This window comes from Arvicanthis niloticus, chromosome 21 (genome assembly GCF_011762505.2).
Source record: "Arvicanthis niloticus isolate mArvNil1 chromosome 21, mArvNil1.pat.X, whole genome shotgun sequence".
In the NCBI taxonomy this organism is placed as follows: domain Eukaryota; kingdom Metazoa; phylum Chordata; class Mammalia; order Rodentia; family Muridae; genus Arvicanthis; species Arvicanthis niloticus.
The window spans coordinates 24465541-24482446 of NC_047678.1; the positions used below are offsets into that span (position 1 = coordinate 24465541).

Genomic DNA, 16906 nt, shown 5'->3' on the forward strand with positions numbered 1-16906 from the left:
CATCCTGTATGAAGAACGCACTGCACCATTCTTACAGTAAAAATGAACTGGCTGCTCAAAAACACTATTTTTTGACATCAAGAGAAATTGTCTTCAATTGTGTTCAGCAAGACGTAGGGCACTGTCGTTATGAACATTCTCACTGACATCTAACAACTCAATGACATTCACGGGGCCCAGCTCACACCGGTGGCCTCAGCCACTGCTCTATAGTTTCATACAAAGAAAAGTTCCATAGAAAGAATTCTGTAGAAAAGATAAAAGTGTCTATATCACTCAAGAAGACAGTTGGGCCCCTGATGATGGTTGACAGAGGGCAGATCAACACCATACTTCTCCAGCAGGAAGGGCAGTAAGAGAACACCAAATATTGTGGTGTTTGTCTTTTCTTGTGTGTCTGCATTCACATGCTTGATGGCTTCATGTGCAACTGCATGTGCCTGTGTATATGCATGTGGAGGCAAGAGATAACACTGGCTGTCTTTTTCTCTGTCTACCTAATTGTGACAGGGTCTTCTCAATGAACCTGGAGCATACTGACTGACCAGAAATCTCCAGGAAGCCCCTTGTCTTTACCTCCTAGTGCTGGGATTACAATCACGCACCTGGCTTGGCTTTTCAGATATTGGTGGGGGAGGAGGTTTCTGAATTCGGGTTCTACGGCTTGCACAGCAAGTACTTTTATCCACTGAGCCATCTTTTCAGCACAATGGTGCTTTTCAACTAGGCTTGCCAGAACACCCAAATTCACTCTACAGGACAGTCTCCATTTCTCTCAGCCGATAGCATCTGCTGATGGAAATGTATCATTATCTCTAAGAACTATTGTTGAGGCCAAGCCTAAGGGAGTTTGAAAGACCATAATTTAGAGTATATCAAAGGTGACCAAATTCAACTTGCAATGGAGCTGGATTTGAAGCAGGAGCCCTGCCCTGTTCTGGAGAGGTGCAGGTATCATATCCTCTGGTAATACTGTTTCTACCTCAACCAATACAAAAGGGAGCTAAGAGATAAAACTGCTGAGTTTTGGAAGCAGTTGTCATCCAAACAGAGACACAGAAAATTCACCTGAGATAATTATAATAGACACACCAAGTTGTGATTTACAGAAACCCAACAGAAGATCCTCAATGGCAATAAACAAGTAGCTTGTCAGCTGACATGAAACTATTTGAAATGGCTCCGAGGCAACCAGCCAAGGGCTAGCATTAAAATGAGCAGAGCTTTGGGAGCTTAAACCCAACAGAAAAATGCTCATGGGGAGACGAGAGTTTGAAAGGAGAGGGCCAGCTCTATCAGCATCTCAGAGTCCGCTTCCTACAACCTCAGCTATAATATAAGGCTTTCTTCTCCCCATCATAAAAGGAGAAAGCCATGCTGTGGTACAGGTCTGTGATCCCATCACCGGCCTGGGCTACTGAGGGAGTTCAAGGCCATCTACGAAAAACTGAATTAGCCCTTGTCTCAGTTTCAAACTTTAAAACCTGAGGACTGCAGCTGGAGCTCGGTGGTGGAAAAGGCCTTAGGTTTAATCTCCAATGCCAGGGAAAAGAAGTGTATATAAAGGTAAAACCCATACACAGTTAAGAAATGTGATATATCATGAGAAAACCCAAAAGTTCTCTCATCCCTGCTCCCTAGAAGTTTCTGGTTTAATGGAGAGAGAGGCCTGGCTGGGAAAGTCAGGACTCCACTAAGCAATACGGTTTTTCTTAAAGCTACTAACACCATGCTGGGCTTTCATATAAACCAGACCCAACACGGAGCATGGGGAAGGACAGCACCAAACCTCCCAAACCTCAAACCTTCAACAAAGCAAACTGCTACAAGGCTACCAGCACTGCCACTGTGTGGTGAGGACTTTAAGAAGCACCTGAATGGCTGCACTGCTTGTAATTTTATTTGTGTGTTTAAGCGCCGTGCCCGCCCATGAGCCTGTGTACCATGTGTGTGCCTAGGGCCAGTGCAGGTCAGAGTGGGTTATTTGATCCCTGGGAGCCTGTGGATGGTTTCTGCTGCTATGCAGGTCCTCTCCAAGAACGATGGTGTTCTCAACTGCTGAGCTAGCGCTCTACCCCTACATCATTTTTAATGCTCTGGGCTTTTAAGAGAATAATTTTTTTTCTTATCTGACAAAAATAAGTCTGAAATCTGTTTCCTGATATTTGATGGCTCCTCTTAAACCACATTCATGTCTTTCTCCTGTTGAGAGGCATTAAGGTTGTGTTTCCTTTTGTTTACTGGAACAGGAACACACAGGTTATGGAATGACTTCTACAATGAAGGCAACATTTACTCATGTAAGAATGCACACCAATAAATGTCAAATCTTACCCTTCCTGTGATTTTTCCCTCTGCAAAGTCAGTTCTAAATCTCTGAAAGAGAAAACACAAGCATAGTGTGTGAGGACAGACTGGTAGCTCCTGAGCCGACCTTTTCCCCCAAACCAGGCAAAAGCCACAACTTAGTTATTATGATACTAAACTGTTAGGAAATTTATAGTTTAACAATATTTACAGATTAAACATATAATGTTTCATCCTGCACATACACTTGGAAAAGCCAATACACTTAATATAAAGGAGTTCCTGTTTTTATTTTATTTTTTAAATGGGAAAGAAAAGGTTTCTTGTCAAGTCAAGGTTAATATAAAGCGGAGGAGTGGGCACAGGGGCAGAACCCAGTATCTAGACAGTCACTTCACTTTCAGAAGAGAGACCAAGTCTGTGACAAGGGTCCTCACCAAAGCTTCCGTAAGCAGCTCTGTTCTGTGCTCTGTAGAAAACTTCAAAGTTTCTGACTTTTTTCCACTGCCTTTACGGAATGTGAGGTTGAACTCTGTTCCTTGTCCTTTCCCCACAGGGCTGATGCTGCAAATGTCTCCATAAGGCCACTGGCAAAAAGAAGGAAGCTTTTAACTTTTGCTCTGAGGTACTAAGGTGCACCTTTTTTCATCTCTTGCATTCCATATTCTCTGCTTAAAGGAACAACATTTTATAAACACTGCAGTTTGAGGAGTGAGGAGTAGTGCCTATAGCAATTCTACAATTAAGTTCCCTTAAACGTTTTTAATTATCAGAGACAGTAATAAAAGAAATCTATATTATGATGTTAGTGTTACTATAAAGCAACTTAAGTAAGTGAAAAGAATTAGGGAATAACATTTCATGAGTGTACTCCTTAAGAAAGACAAATCTACAAAACATGCCTAATTTAGAATTAAAAACTGGACTATATTTAAGCATGTTTATTTATTCATGTTCAATTAGTCTTGCCTTTATAAAAAAGTAATTCTAGATCTTTGGAAAAATCTGTGAACAATAATACTTGTGACATAACTAATATGCCTGAGTAGTAGTAACAACTTTAGAAAGAAACTAATTTTATAGAGGAGATGGCTAGAAACTGTAACATGTGAAAGTCATTCCCGAGAGAACCTAGACTGCGCGTGTGTGTGCACTCTCACACACAGCTTACTTCTTACTTCCAGTCCTGAACACAAGGCATCATGTACACACATTCATCTTCAGACTGACATTCCTCTTCTGAACTGCTGATTTCAGCAGGCAAAATGGGCTGCGATCTTGACTTTTAAAGGTTCATGTACACCCTCAACAACTTCTATTAAAATTACCTGATTTGTTACTTCTAAGGTATTGGGATTATATGTAGTAACTGCATGGGTTCCAACTGAAAAGACTCGCTTATACCTACAAGGAAAGACATGCTTACATTTAGTTTTAAGAAACAAATTGTTTTATGAAAATACATATGATATTAGCACAAAATGAATACATTTTTCAACATATTTCAATAAACAGAAACATGTTGGCTGATCAATAGTTCAATGATGATTAAATATAGTTTATTTTTATATTTTCAAATTTAATATCCTAAAATGTCAATCAAAGTTAAAATCTATCTGCCACTTATTTTAGTGGGAACTATTAATATTCCTGCATAAAAAAAATATGACCTTGGGGCTGGAAAGATGGCTCAGTGGTTAAGAGCAGTGGCTGCTCTTTCAGAGGACCCGGGTTCAGTTCCTAGCACCCATGTGGCAGCTTGCAGCTGTCTGTGTAATTCCAATTCCAGGGGATCCGATCACACAGACATATGTGTAGGCAAAATACTAATACACATGAAATAAAAACAAAGAAAAGTTATATTTACTTTGAAGGAAGGAAGGAAGGAAGGAAGGAAGGAAGGAAGGACAGACAAATGAACGACGAACAAACGACCTCTGGACAAACATGGTGGGTGATATTAGCACAGATTAAGTCTGTAAGGCACAAGCCAGAATGCTACAAGAATTCTAAATAGGACATTCCTCTTTTAACAAAACACTGCAAATGGCTAATTCTTTCAAAGTATCCTTCATCAAAACCACATGGGAAGGAAGGGAAGTATGGCCAGCAACTGTTCAGCACAGCACATAAGGGAACGTTAATTCTAACTTAAGCAACTACCTGTTGAGTCTCTGTGCTGCAACTTTACACATGTAGGAAGCAGCTTTCACTTCTCACTTTACTGTCTTCACTGAAAGTAACATACCAAACAAGAAAGACTACTCCAATTATCAGTAACACTGATGTAGAGAATCTCGTACTGATAAAAGCAGAAATTTAACTACAAAAACATTTGAAAATAAAGACAGCTCTTTATATATAAAACAAAATGAGCAACACATTAGTTAGAATAAGAAAATGTAAGAAAAAACTAGGAACAAAAACATTCACTGCCATAGATATGGAATAAAGAAAAAAAAATATCCCCTACACCTCTATGCAGATAAATTTCAAAATTAAGAACCATCACTGTAAAGAATGTCGGAAGGCTGTGAAGACTGACAACGTCCAAAACCCGCAGACTCAGCAGTCTTGAGTGGAGAAGCGGCAACACCCATGCTCTGAGTGGAGAAGGGTAATGGAGGCATCTTAATTCTGATACTGAAACCAGGCAACTGGAGAAGGAAAACTGAAACACTGGCCTGTTCTTAAAACAAAAATGAATAGCAACCAAGTAGCTTCAGAGAAACAAAGTTCAATTAGGAAGAAAAAAAAAAAAAAACACCTCTTCATGACTAATAACTATTGAAAATTACTCATATTCAGCAATACTTGAATTATAAAATAAATCAAATAGTTTCCAGAGCTCTAAGTTTTTCTGCTTTTAACTGCTTTCTACTTATGTAGAAGGGCTGGAGAGATGGCTCAGTGGTTAAGAGCACTGGCTGCTCTTCCAGAGGTCCTGAGTTCAATTCCCAGCAACCACATGGTGGCTCACAACCATCTGTAATGGGATCTGATGCCCTCTTCTGAAGACATCTACAAGTGTACTCATATACATAAAATAAATAAATCTTTTTTTAAAAAAGAGACATACAGTATACTAACCAAAAGTTACTACAAGACTCAAGCGAACTGTCATGCTTCCACCAGAGACAGGGTAACCAAGTACACTGAGATAACCTACAGTACTTAGGGGTCTATGCCAGTGCTCTTGGCTTCCCTCCAGCCCAACAGTGAAGCCCTATTGCTGAAGACACTATGAACTTGAGCCAATAGAGATGGAAATATCAAGCTGGTGTACTGACCAGAAGCTTCATGACCACGGCTAGCTTTCATAGTGTTTAGAGTGCCACATATACTATGGGAGAGGAACAGTAAGTATCAATCTTACCCACTCACAATCCTGTGACTGTGTGAACCACAGTGAGGAGTGGCCTGGCAAGAAATGCCCACTGGTACAAGCGTGGCCCAACTGTCACCAGAGTTGATTTAAGATCCACTCTACAACATGAACCAAGAACCTGAGACTACACAAGCCATAGGTTCTGGAGGAGAACCTATTACTATTATTCTACTAAATAGGCAAAAGAGTAAACTGACTCCTAATGATGGAATCTTACACCCTATAGATTAGTGCCATCTCTCAACCCTCCTCAGGGAAGCTTCTATTTGAAGAAGATGGTGATTAACACAGAACCCACAATGGGTTATGGTGCTGAGAGACTGGAAAGCCCCAAATGACACATGTTTATCAAAGCCCCTTCATGCAAGGTTCTGGAATCACTGTGGGATGGATAGGGGGTGGAAAGAATGTAAGAGCCAAAGGTGGTGAATGGCTACAAGGAAATGGTGTCTTCCAGATTCAACAGATCAGCTTCACATACAAACTCATAACAATTGTGACATATACAAGACCCATGTAAGCTCCAGCCATACCAAATCCCAATATGGAGAGCAGAGATGGGCATCAAGTCCCCATCCCCATCCAAAGAAACCATGGTTGATTAATAGCAGCTGAGAAAAGGAGTCTTTCTTTAAAAGCATAGCCCCTGGTAATCCACCATACTTCAGTGAAAGGCACACATCCAAGAATAGATGAACAACACAAATTGAACTTGATGGGCATTAAAAAGAAACAACATATTTTTGTTTCTTAATTGTCCATTTTTTTCTAACAGCATACCATATAATAACAATGCCAAAGTTATTTCCATATGGGCAAAAAGAAAATGATAGGATGTGAATTTTTTTATCATGGATAAAATTCATACTGTATTTTCCCCCAAAATGTTTAAGCCTAAAGTAGAACAGGAAACTAAAGAATGAAACTACTTTCTTCAAACAGAACATATTTCTCCCTAAGTGAAGTCAGGTGACTGGTGAAGTAGGCAAGGACTTAGCTCCATAGCTAGTCATAAAACATCAAAAAATTAGTCAACTAATGACAACTAAAAGAAACAAGTGGCTTCTAAAACTGATATTTGACCTGAAATATAAAATGAAACCAATGGTCATTAGAAATAATTCAAAACAGCATTTTCTAGAATAACTTGAGTGTAAAAAATCAGAATCTCTGCAATCCAGAAGACAGACAGCAGGGCGAGGGAGGTGACCGTGGTTAAGCACTTCGTGGTTAAGCGCTTGCCCTGAGAGCAATAAGGGCTGGGTGAGGATGGCACCTGCCTGTCTGCCCAGCCCTGGAAGACAAGGGATGTGCAGAGCAAGCTGGCTAGGGAGACTAGTCCTAATAGCAGGGTCTGGGTTAGACTGACAGACCAGACCCTGCCTCACTGAGTAAGATGAAAGAGAATTGGAGGCTGATTTCTGATATCAACCTTGAACCTCTACATGAATGCACGTGTGTGCGCGCACACACACACACACAACATACATGAAAAAAAACAAGCACTAAGACTACAGAATTCATTTCATTTTGTGAGTGAAAAGAATAGCAATTACAGGCCTAAAAATGTCCCAAGAATTAGCTGCTATGTGCTTTATATCTGAGGATCAGTTAAGAAGAATGTTGACTTCTATGTGTTCTTTTTCTCATCTTTCCTACCTTACCAAATTACCAAGCCCCTTCTAACATCTGCATTAATTTTAACTGATGCTAGTACTTGCGTCTGATTTTTATGTGTCCTGTAATATTCCAATATATGTGTGTGTTATGTAAAGCTCACACCAGAGTACACATATCCATCTCCTGAATATCTGTCATAGCTTTACATTGAAAATCCTTCTGGCTGTTTTGAAATACATTACTGTTATCCTGAGATGCGCCACTATGCACCGAGCCTCATGTGTGCTACAGAAGTGCTCTACACTGATGTCTTATTCCTAAGTGCCCCACCCACCCATGGGCCGTTTCTCATCCTTCCCCTGTGATAGTACCAGTATGTTTTCACCTTCTACAAGACAAAACTTTTTCAGAATCCACCTGTCTGAGCTCCACATAGTACCCGCCTTTCTATGCCTGGCTTACTGTGATCTTCAGTTCTATTCATGTCACAAATGGTTATTTTATTCTTTTTTACACCTGAGTGATATTCCACTGAGTATAGTATGCACCACCACACTTTGTACATCTGTCAACCCATGGGTACTTACAATGTACCATTCCTGGGCTTGTATGAATAGTTGTAAAATAAGCATGAGAATAAAGATGTTTATTTATTTTCTTCAAATTGTCTCTTTTGTTTATATACCCAATAGTAGGTTACCTGTATCTTATAATGGTTTTACTTTGGCATTTTTAAAGACCTCTCTTAACTATACTAATTTACATTCTAACCAACAGTTAAGGCCATTTCCTATCTGTCCTCTTCAGGCCTTGCCTTTAGTTTTCCTGGTGATAGCCATTCTTTCTTAGGTGAAATGATACCTTGCAGTTTCACTTACATTTCTCTGATGATTAAAGACCCTGAGCATTTTTTCACATGTGTGTGGTCATCTAACCTGTTTTTAAAATGACTATATAGGGCTTTTGTCTCCGCCTTTTTGTCTGTTTAGTTTCTGGAGTTCCTTACATATTCTGATTACTAGCCCCCGGTCAACTGCATAATTTGCAGATAACATTTTCTCATTCTGTAGCTGGGCTCCATTTCCTCTTGTTTTGTAGCAGGTTTTCAGTTTGATGCCATGTGTTTATTTTGCTTTCTTTTCCTGTGCTTTGGAGGTCTTGTTACTCTATTCTGCCCATCCCCTCAAATCTTGGCCATTTCTATACTTTACAATATTTCTGTGTTTTCTTCTCAAGATTTTGTTTTAGGTCCTGTATGGAGTTTTTACATTCACCTGGACTTGGTTTTCCTAACTGGTGAGAGGTAAGGGTACAGTCTCATTTTTGTCTGTGCACACACCCACTTTCCCGGCAGTGTGCATCATAAAGACCATCCCTCCTCAATGGACATGCTCAACACCACTACACGCTAGCTGCTCCAAGGCCATGCTACTTCAATAACTACAACTCTGTACAGCGTGAAGTCAGGCACACAAGGCTTCTTGCTTCCTTTCCTTCTGGGTGGCTGTAACAACCTGGGGTTTTATGGCAGTTTTATTTGGATTTAAGAATTTCTTTTTATTTTGTGAAGAGCAAAGAAAAAGGCAACTCTTCTCCTGTCTAGCTTGTTCCTGAACATAAACATAACAAATTACCAGCTGCACTTTTCTCACTCCCCCCTACTCCCTATTCCCCACCCCCACCCTGCTCGGGGGTCAGTTATCATGACTGTCTCTATGTGAGCATCTGTCTCTGAATTTCACAGACCAAATGCCAATTTTCCTACCTTACTGTGCTTAAAATTCTGTTTGGATACAAAAGTCCCACTCAAATTTATAGCATCTGCTCTACCAAAAAACACTGGAGTGATCCATAAGCAGTTGTAAATTCCATCTAGAAAAAAACCAACATATTACTTTGAAGTTTTCCACAGTGAATCTGCACTTCCACTTTAGCTGAACATCTGTACCTTCCTTCCGGCCTGAAGTGGCTTGCTGAAGCCAAAGAGGAAATCTTGTTTTCATGGAAGAAAAGTACGTTTACCCCCTGTAATCTCATGTAATTAAATTATGTATGGACTTCCCAAGTGGGAAAAACAAGTAGAGAAGAAAAACTGCTCTGCCAGCCCAGGGTCTATACTCACAACCAACAACGCTCTACTCATAAAAGCAGGAAGCATCTGGAAGTGAGGCCCTGTGGGACCGGCACAAAGGTACAGAAACGGGTCACATGACCTCTCTGAGGCACGACCTGGAAGGTTATCTCTGAGTGAGGCATGTGAAGAGAAAGCAGAGGAATGTATTCATTTGATTGCCACAATCAGATTTCCCAGATGGTAGAGCTGGGTATCAATGTGTATGGGTCTAGAATCTCTTTAAACAAGCCCCAATGTGAGAGAGAGAGAGAGAGAGAGAGAGAGAGAGAGAGAGAGAGAGAGAGAGAGAATCACATGGAGAATGTGCTGTATATATACATTTTTAGAGAGAAGGTTCAACTAGCAACTAAAGATAAAATTTGAATTTTTTTTATGTTAAGACTGTTGAAGAGTGTTTTAAACTCAGATTCAAATTGGTCAGAAAATAAGTAATTATAATGAATTTCAGTGCTGCACAATGCACACAGCAAACTGAAACAACCTTTGTTAGGAAAGGGGATTGAAAATAAAAACCCTGTTGAAAGAAACTGCCACGTAAGCGGAAGGTCTTCTGTTTATGGGCGGGAAGCATTAGCTCTGCCGAGGAGTGGCATCCTTCAATGGACACTGCGCAACGCCACTCACTAAAACCCCGGCCACTTGCAGTGAGATTAACACTCACTGAAAAATTGATATAGCAGTACAAGAAATACAAAACAGTCAACATAATACTGAGGTTTCAGCCTCATACCTCCCAGTCTCAAAAGGTACAAAGTTGCAGTAAATCAAACCAACATGTTAGGGACTTTATCACAGATAGGTATCCAGATCAATGGAATCAAATTGAGAATTCACATATGGTCAAATGACTTTTGACAAGGGTGTCAAACAATGGGAAAAGAATGGCCTTTTCTTTTCAACAAGTGATTCAGGTACAAGTAGATCTTCATGCACATGACATAAAATTAATTCAAAATTAAAGTTATAAAAGTCATAGAAGGAAACCCATTGTAACCTTAGATTAAGCAACAGCTTCTTACAAATGACAAAAAGAACAAGAGACACAAAAGGAGACAAGCTAGATTTCATCACAATTAGAAACTGTACTTTACAGAACAGCAACAGGAGAGTTGGAAGGCATCCCTCAGAACTGGAACAATACTTGGCAAACACTTATCTAGTAGAGAATTCGTGTTTAAAGTAAAGAATTTCTACAGGTGAGCAATCAGAGACACAACTTAATTTAAAAATGGGTGAATGAGATTCACGCTACCTTGTACACACTGATTTTCTCTAACTTTGCTCAATGAAACTATCAGGGGACATACACACAGTATTCTACAAGGGTAGAAATTGTGCTCCCTAACATGTACGTTCATAAAGCAAGAAATTAACAGAAAACAAGTCCAAGCAACAGATCTTTCAAAATTAGTGAGTTTGCTAAGTTAAGTCAGAAACACCAGTGCTCAAACATTGGGGTACCCAAGAGGCCACCACACCATCAACCAAAACATGAAAAGCAAAGAGTAAGAACAAGAGCTGTGCACACATGCTGTGTTTTACTCGTGACCCACCTCAGAGAACTGTGGTCTGTGGTCACCTGTCTGTCAAAGGGAGACACTAAGACTCACTAGTCAATGCTTCTCAGAATGACCAAGGACTATACTGCTTTTCTAACAGTCAAGGAGCTCCAGTCAGTGAATATCAATGCACTGAAGGCATAATTTCAAAGCCTTCATTCACTCTACATCACCTCATTAAATCTTCACAATAATCTATGGGGAAGGAATTACCATCATGCAATGGGGAGGGAACACAAGGACATCTTGGTCCAACTAAACAAATATAAACATGAAATGATACTGTTTCCATCCAAGAAAAAAGTTCTAATGAAAATTTTTATTCAAATAAATAATTAAATAAACACAATTTTAAAAGCTCCAAACTTCAGCAGAGGCAAATGGTTGCTTCACAGGCCAGCCTCTGCCCTACCAACGCTGTTGGCAATACTGGAGCACAAGCTGATGACAGCAACACTGCAGCAACCCAAGCCACAACCGCTTGACTTTCTCTTGTTAGTTTTCAACTTTTTTTAAAGAAAAATCTAGAAAAATCAAAAGAAAGGGGAACACCAATACATTTCCAATGTGCCATGTGCAATTAAAATGTGTACATAGCTTTCCAGCAGAGAAAGCCCAAGAGCACTGCTGGGCTGTGCCTTGCTATTAAAGAACTGACACTGGACTAAACTGATTCTTTATGGACGTTCAGAAAAATCAAAGCAAAGAATACTTACTTTCCCCTCCATGAGTGCTTGGTTGTGTAGAAACATGCCAGATCCTTATTTTCCCTAATTATGTTCATTTTGTGCTGAAACCTGGAAGACAAGAGGGATGGATTCCCTTAGTATAGTGTTATACAGTCTTAATTTTTCCTGAATCCCTCATAGCAAGGGACAGCATTTCTCAGTTCCCTAGCTCTGCACTGCTATAAGGTTTAAGGACATACGACTGTTCAATGCTGTGTTCAACACTGTATCCTGATTGTCTTCCCAACCACTTCTTTTTCCCAGGACCCACTAGACTTTGCTGCTCAAGGACAAAAGTTGTCCTTGATCAACATCCTGAGAACAAGGTTTTTAGATGAAGAAACTTCATCTTTACATCCAATACTGTCAAACTGTCAGACAGTCCCTTGATAGATGATGACCACCTAAAATTAATTATCAAGAGTCAAGTCAATTACAGATGGTTTCTGCTGCACAACTAAGGGCTGGCCACACTGCTGTCCTTGGCACTTTAGGGAGCAGTTTTTCCTATGTAAGAATTTACAAGTAAGAACTCATTAAATTAGGGAAGTAGTACATGTCCACAGTAATACATCTAAAATGCTCATAAGGCTAGCTTTCATCCTAGAATCCACCCAGGACGCAGGAGAGCTCTGAGTTTGAGGCCAGCCTGATCTACAGTGAGGAAAGTACTTGGATTTCCAACATCAAGATTCCTTTAGCTGGGACCAGAGAGATGGCGCAGAGGTTTAGAATACTGGTTGTTCTTGCAGAGGATGACCTAGGCTGTTTTTTGTAGAGGATCTAGACTCAATTCCCAGAACTCCAAGGTGGCTCAGGATCTAATGCCCTCTTCTGACCTCCATAAGCAACAGACACACAAATAAAAAGAGAAACAGAAAAAAAAATAAATCAATCTAAAAAAATCTGATAACTAATTTCACAAAATCTCAGCAGTCTCTGGTAGCAACTCCTCCTGCTGCTGAACTGTCTTCAAAGCCAATGAAGCAACGTGGTCTTTATGGACAGGAAGTGCACCTTGACACCAAAGGCCTGCCCTTTGGTCATGCTACACTCAGGTAAGTATGTCTGAGTGAAAAGGGGGCAAGCAGGAGACAGGGACCCATGTAGTCAAGTCACCTTACAAATAACAGAATTCAGTGCTGCTATTGGCCTCAAAATGGAATAATAATATCCACTGAAAGACATCTGAAAGTTGGGGAGACTGTGATGTCCTAAGATTCATTCCGCAGTGACTCTTACCAAGTACTCAGTTGTCAGTGATTGCACTAAGCATCTACCACACATTATCAAATCCTGCTGCCCTGATGGCTCCCATTTTGTTGACAACAAAACTGAGAGTTGGAGAAATTCAATTACATCCTAAGGTTACACAGCTAATTAAATGGATGGAGCAGGCTCTGGCCCAGTCTCTTAACTCTTCATTCTATATACTTAATCCAAGCTTTCCTGAATTCCTTCAGCCTCAGGAAATCCATTTTCACCATGTAATCTTGTATTATTTGACAGCATATTAGGATAAAACTTACTTCAATTATTATATTTACCTGGAAAGAATCAAACACCTGTATGAAATAATGTTTGAAACTACAAATTCAAACAGAGAAACAAACGACTGCAGCAAATGCAAGACAAAGACTCCAACACTGCTATTGTACCACCTGTGAGTACAAACCAGGAAGCACTTCCACCTACACTAGCTACCTTTTCAACTTTCCAAGTGTTCCAAACAGACATGTGACAGCAATCTACCAGAGCATGACTTCAGGTACTTCTCAAGGAGATTTCAGAAAAAGAGTATTTTAACTAACTTTCAGCCTTTTAAAAATAACCAGATTTTGGTTTGAGGCTGGGACTTATCTTCCAGCAGGATAACATTAAATTTTCTAAATTTTCAAGTTTATTTATGCTCTCAGAAAAACCTTCTTAAAGACAGTTTATCCAATGATCAACAGGTGGCCTGAAAACAGCATTAACTCTTTCAGACTATCAACATACTTCTAAACAACTCACAAAATACAGTAATACCAATTCGCAAAAAGCAGAAAACACAAGAAATACACTCAGGTATGATGGTAGGAAGACCACCTAAGTTTGAGGCTAGCTTGGGCTACCTATTTAGTTCTAGCCAGGTGAAGAGGATGTGTTGACTGTTTACTGACCAGGGAAAGCTGGAAAAGCTTCAATCAAACCAAAGAAATCGAGTGGCAGCAAGTCTGGGGATGCTCAGAGCACTGTGGTCAGGTGATGTACTTGAGGAGACCTTGCAGATGAGGCACAAATCCCAAGGCTGCCGGTCCACGTTCATAACATAAGCACTATGTCAGCACGCATCTATTACCAAGGCAATGATAATGAACTTAAAAAAGAACTCTAACTGCCAAAGGTAGATAGAGTAGCTGTCACTCACTGGCTGTGTGACCTTGAACAACTCTGAACAAATGTCAATTTCTCTGCCTTACAGCCATCTATAAAATAGGGATGAATACCTGTCCCAAAGGGCTGTGGTATAGACTAAAAGAGACAACTTGGATACTTAGAACAAAAACTCAGAAATATTAATTATCAACTACAATGCTTCAAATACACCACTCCAGATACACAAGTTCTTGTGCATTTCTTTTTTCTCCTTTATTTCCAAGTATCTACTGGCACTTGTATGCATTAAGGCACTGGGAGTATTTATGGTTCTTCTTCTATCTTTTATTAATTCCAATCCTCCTATAATTCAATGTAGAGCAACTCAACCTATCTGCTGTGTCAGTTACAGAACCAAACAATTCACAAGTTTTAAACTGCACACTGGCTCATGTGATGGCATCTCCTAATTCTCTCCATCTTACAAATCCATGCTGTGCATGACACTGGGAACATGAGTCACCTGGCGGCCTCTGCTTATCAGACTGCCTGCTATGATGTAGCAGTGTGCTTGTTAGGTAACCCTTACTTTACTTCACAGTGGACCGACACTCAGGAGGAGAGAATGCTAGCAATGTTGTGGACATGTAGAGAAGCTCCAACAAGCTCCCTCCAGTGAAAGGAGAGGAAGAGTGCACACCTAGGAGCCTAGTGCCCACGGTGAAAAGAAACCTGCTGCTGGACTGTGAAGGAACCATCGAGTCTTGCTGCAGCATCAATTTCAAAAGCCACAGTGGCACTGATGAGTGACTTCGAGGTGACATGAAAAAGGAATCGTGTGACTGTGTGTCTGCACAGGAAACAGCTGAGTGTCTGGGAACCGTATTCCCAATGGATGAAGAAATCACCGTGCATCACCTAGAATTTCTAATTTCAAAAGTACACAGTTCTGTTGATTTAATCAGCATTCAAAATTTTTACTTGACCATTTGTGAACTTCTAAGGGAGAAAAAGAAGTTTCATGAACAAATTTAACATCCAGTAATTATCTCTTCTCTATTTTTAATAAACTCTAAAGAGTTTAAATATAATTGTTAATGGGTAAAAACACCTAAGCAATCATTATTTATTATTCATGAAGAAAACTATAGAACTCCTGGTACTGAGAGGCTGAAGCATCAAGCAGCGTCGGTAAGAGTCGTTTATAGGCATGTGCTATAAATAACTGTCCAGCTTAAAGGATGACAACCAGTAGAAATGGACCCTGTCTTGCCAGCCTTTGCCCATTAGGCGGGCCACCTGCTAAAACTATCAGCTAAATTCATTCCTTCAAGAATTTCAAATCAAGACTTACACTTGCCTTTGATGAGTTTATTTACATGTCCCCTGTAACTAAACCACGCTAAGGCACTGACAGGTTAGCTTCAATGTTCTTCACTATATACACTTTTTAAAAAAAAAAAAACAAAAAAAAAACACCATCTCAGGTAATTCTTTTGCTAGAAATGTAATAAATGTTAAAATGCCAAGGTCAAATTCAGGCTTGGCAGACATGGTGGTGTGTATTTATAAGCCTGGAACTTGGGAGGCTGAGGCAGGAGAATGAGTCTGAATAAGGAAAAGATGAAAAGCAAAAACCTGTCTCAAAACAATACAAACTAAAAAGGGTTGGGGCTGTCCTCAGGGATACAGCATGCCCTGGGTTCAACTTTAATGGTGTTTTGGCTGAAGCCACTCTTCAATGAATTCTACACTTTGTGCTTTCGAACAACAGTCTTGCACTTTAATTTATTACTGGCAGTAAGGCTGGCACCCATTTTCAATCACTTGTGAATAAAATTAGAATGGTCCCGAGAAGATAATGACTTTGACACAAACACACACAAAAACCCAGACACACACACACAGATACACACACACACACACACACACACACACACACACACAGGCAAAAGCAACAACAAAAAAACAAAACAACTGAGTCCACTTAGCAGGCCCTTCATCACGATGACACTGAACAAAAGCAGACTGAAGCCACCATTTCAGGCATAGCCTGAAGCAGACTGCAACTAGACCATAAGTGGAAAAGGTTTCATGTACAGCAAAATTAAGCACATGTGCGTGGCTTGTGTCAAATAAACTCAAAGGACTAAGAATCTAAAGGATAATGAATCTGTACATTAAAAATACAATTAGTGAACAAAGGAATTGGAGTAAAAAGGTTTTTCACCTGTTGAAAGCATGTATTTTGCACAACTATCTGAAAGTAATTATTATATAAATATGACAATTTGGAATAATTGGGGAAGAGACTAATTTCCTTATTCTGAGTCTATGAAATCTAAGTACAGAGTTTGCTCTCAGGTAATGAACTGCAAGTATTATTTTAAAATACATCAAATTTAAGATGGATTGATGGGTGGATAAAAGACAGAACTGTGATAAAGCAATGACAGGAAGATATTAACCACAACATGCTGGAGGGAGGCATGACAATGCCTGATACAAAGTTCTTCCAACGTGACCGGGAGTGACACATATCCAGTGTGCTGAGGAGAAGCTGCAAGTCTGCCCTACTTTCCTGAGTAAGCTTTACAGTGGAGTGTTCACCATTTCCACAAACACATCCTCCAAGGCAGACAGACACAGCACTGAGGCAACCTTGTAAAGGTGAGGCTTCAACATACCTCATGATCGTGTCCACTGCCACTCAGGAAGCATACACTGGCTTTTTAAAAATCTAACTTTCACAACTGGATTTGAAATTTATATCAATTATAATTAGCTCAGCACTGTTTGAAAACAAAAGGTT

At 39.9% G+C, this 16906-nt stretch overlaps 1 protein-coding gene across 3 annotated transcripts in view; it reads right to left on the minus strand.

Moving 5' to 3' along the window:
- Dnajc13 (DnaJ heat shock protein family (Hsp40) member C13) overlaps positions 1 to 16906 on the minus strand; it is a 101378-nt gene that overhangs the window by 76175 nt on the left and 8297 nt on the right. For all 3 annotated transcript variants that reach the window (XR_013105561.1, XM_034483755.1, XM_076917382.1), the window contains exons 2-5: positions 11725 to 11805; positions 3636 to 3711; positions 2745 to 2894; positions 2335 to 2376 (exon numbers count right to left, since the gene is read on the minus strand). Coding sequence is in view for 2 of the 3 variants with exons in the window: in XM_034483755.1 (XP_034339646.1) it covers positions 2335 to 2376; positions 2745 to 2894; positions 3636 to 3711; positions 11725 to 11792 (336 nt within the window). In the remaining variant the exon portion in view is untranslated. The remainder of the gene's footprint in view (positions 1 to 2334; positions 2377 to 2744; positions 2895 to 3635; positions 3712 to 11724; positions 11806 to 16906) is intronic.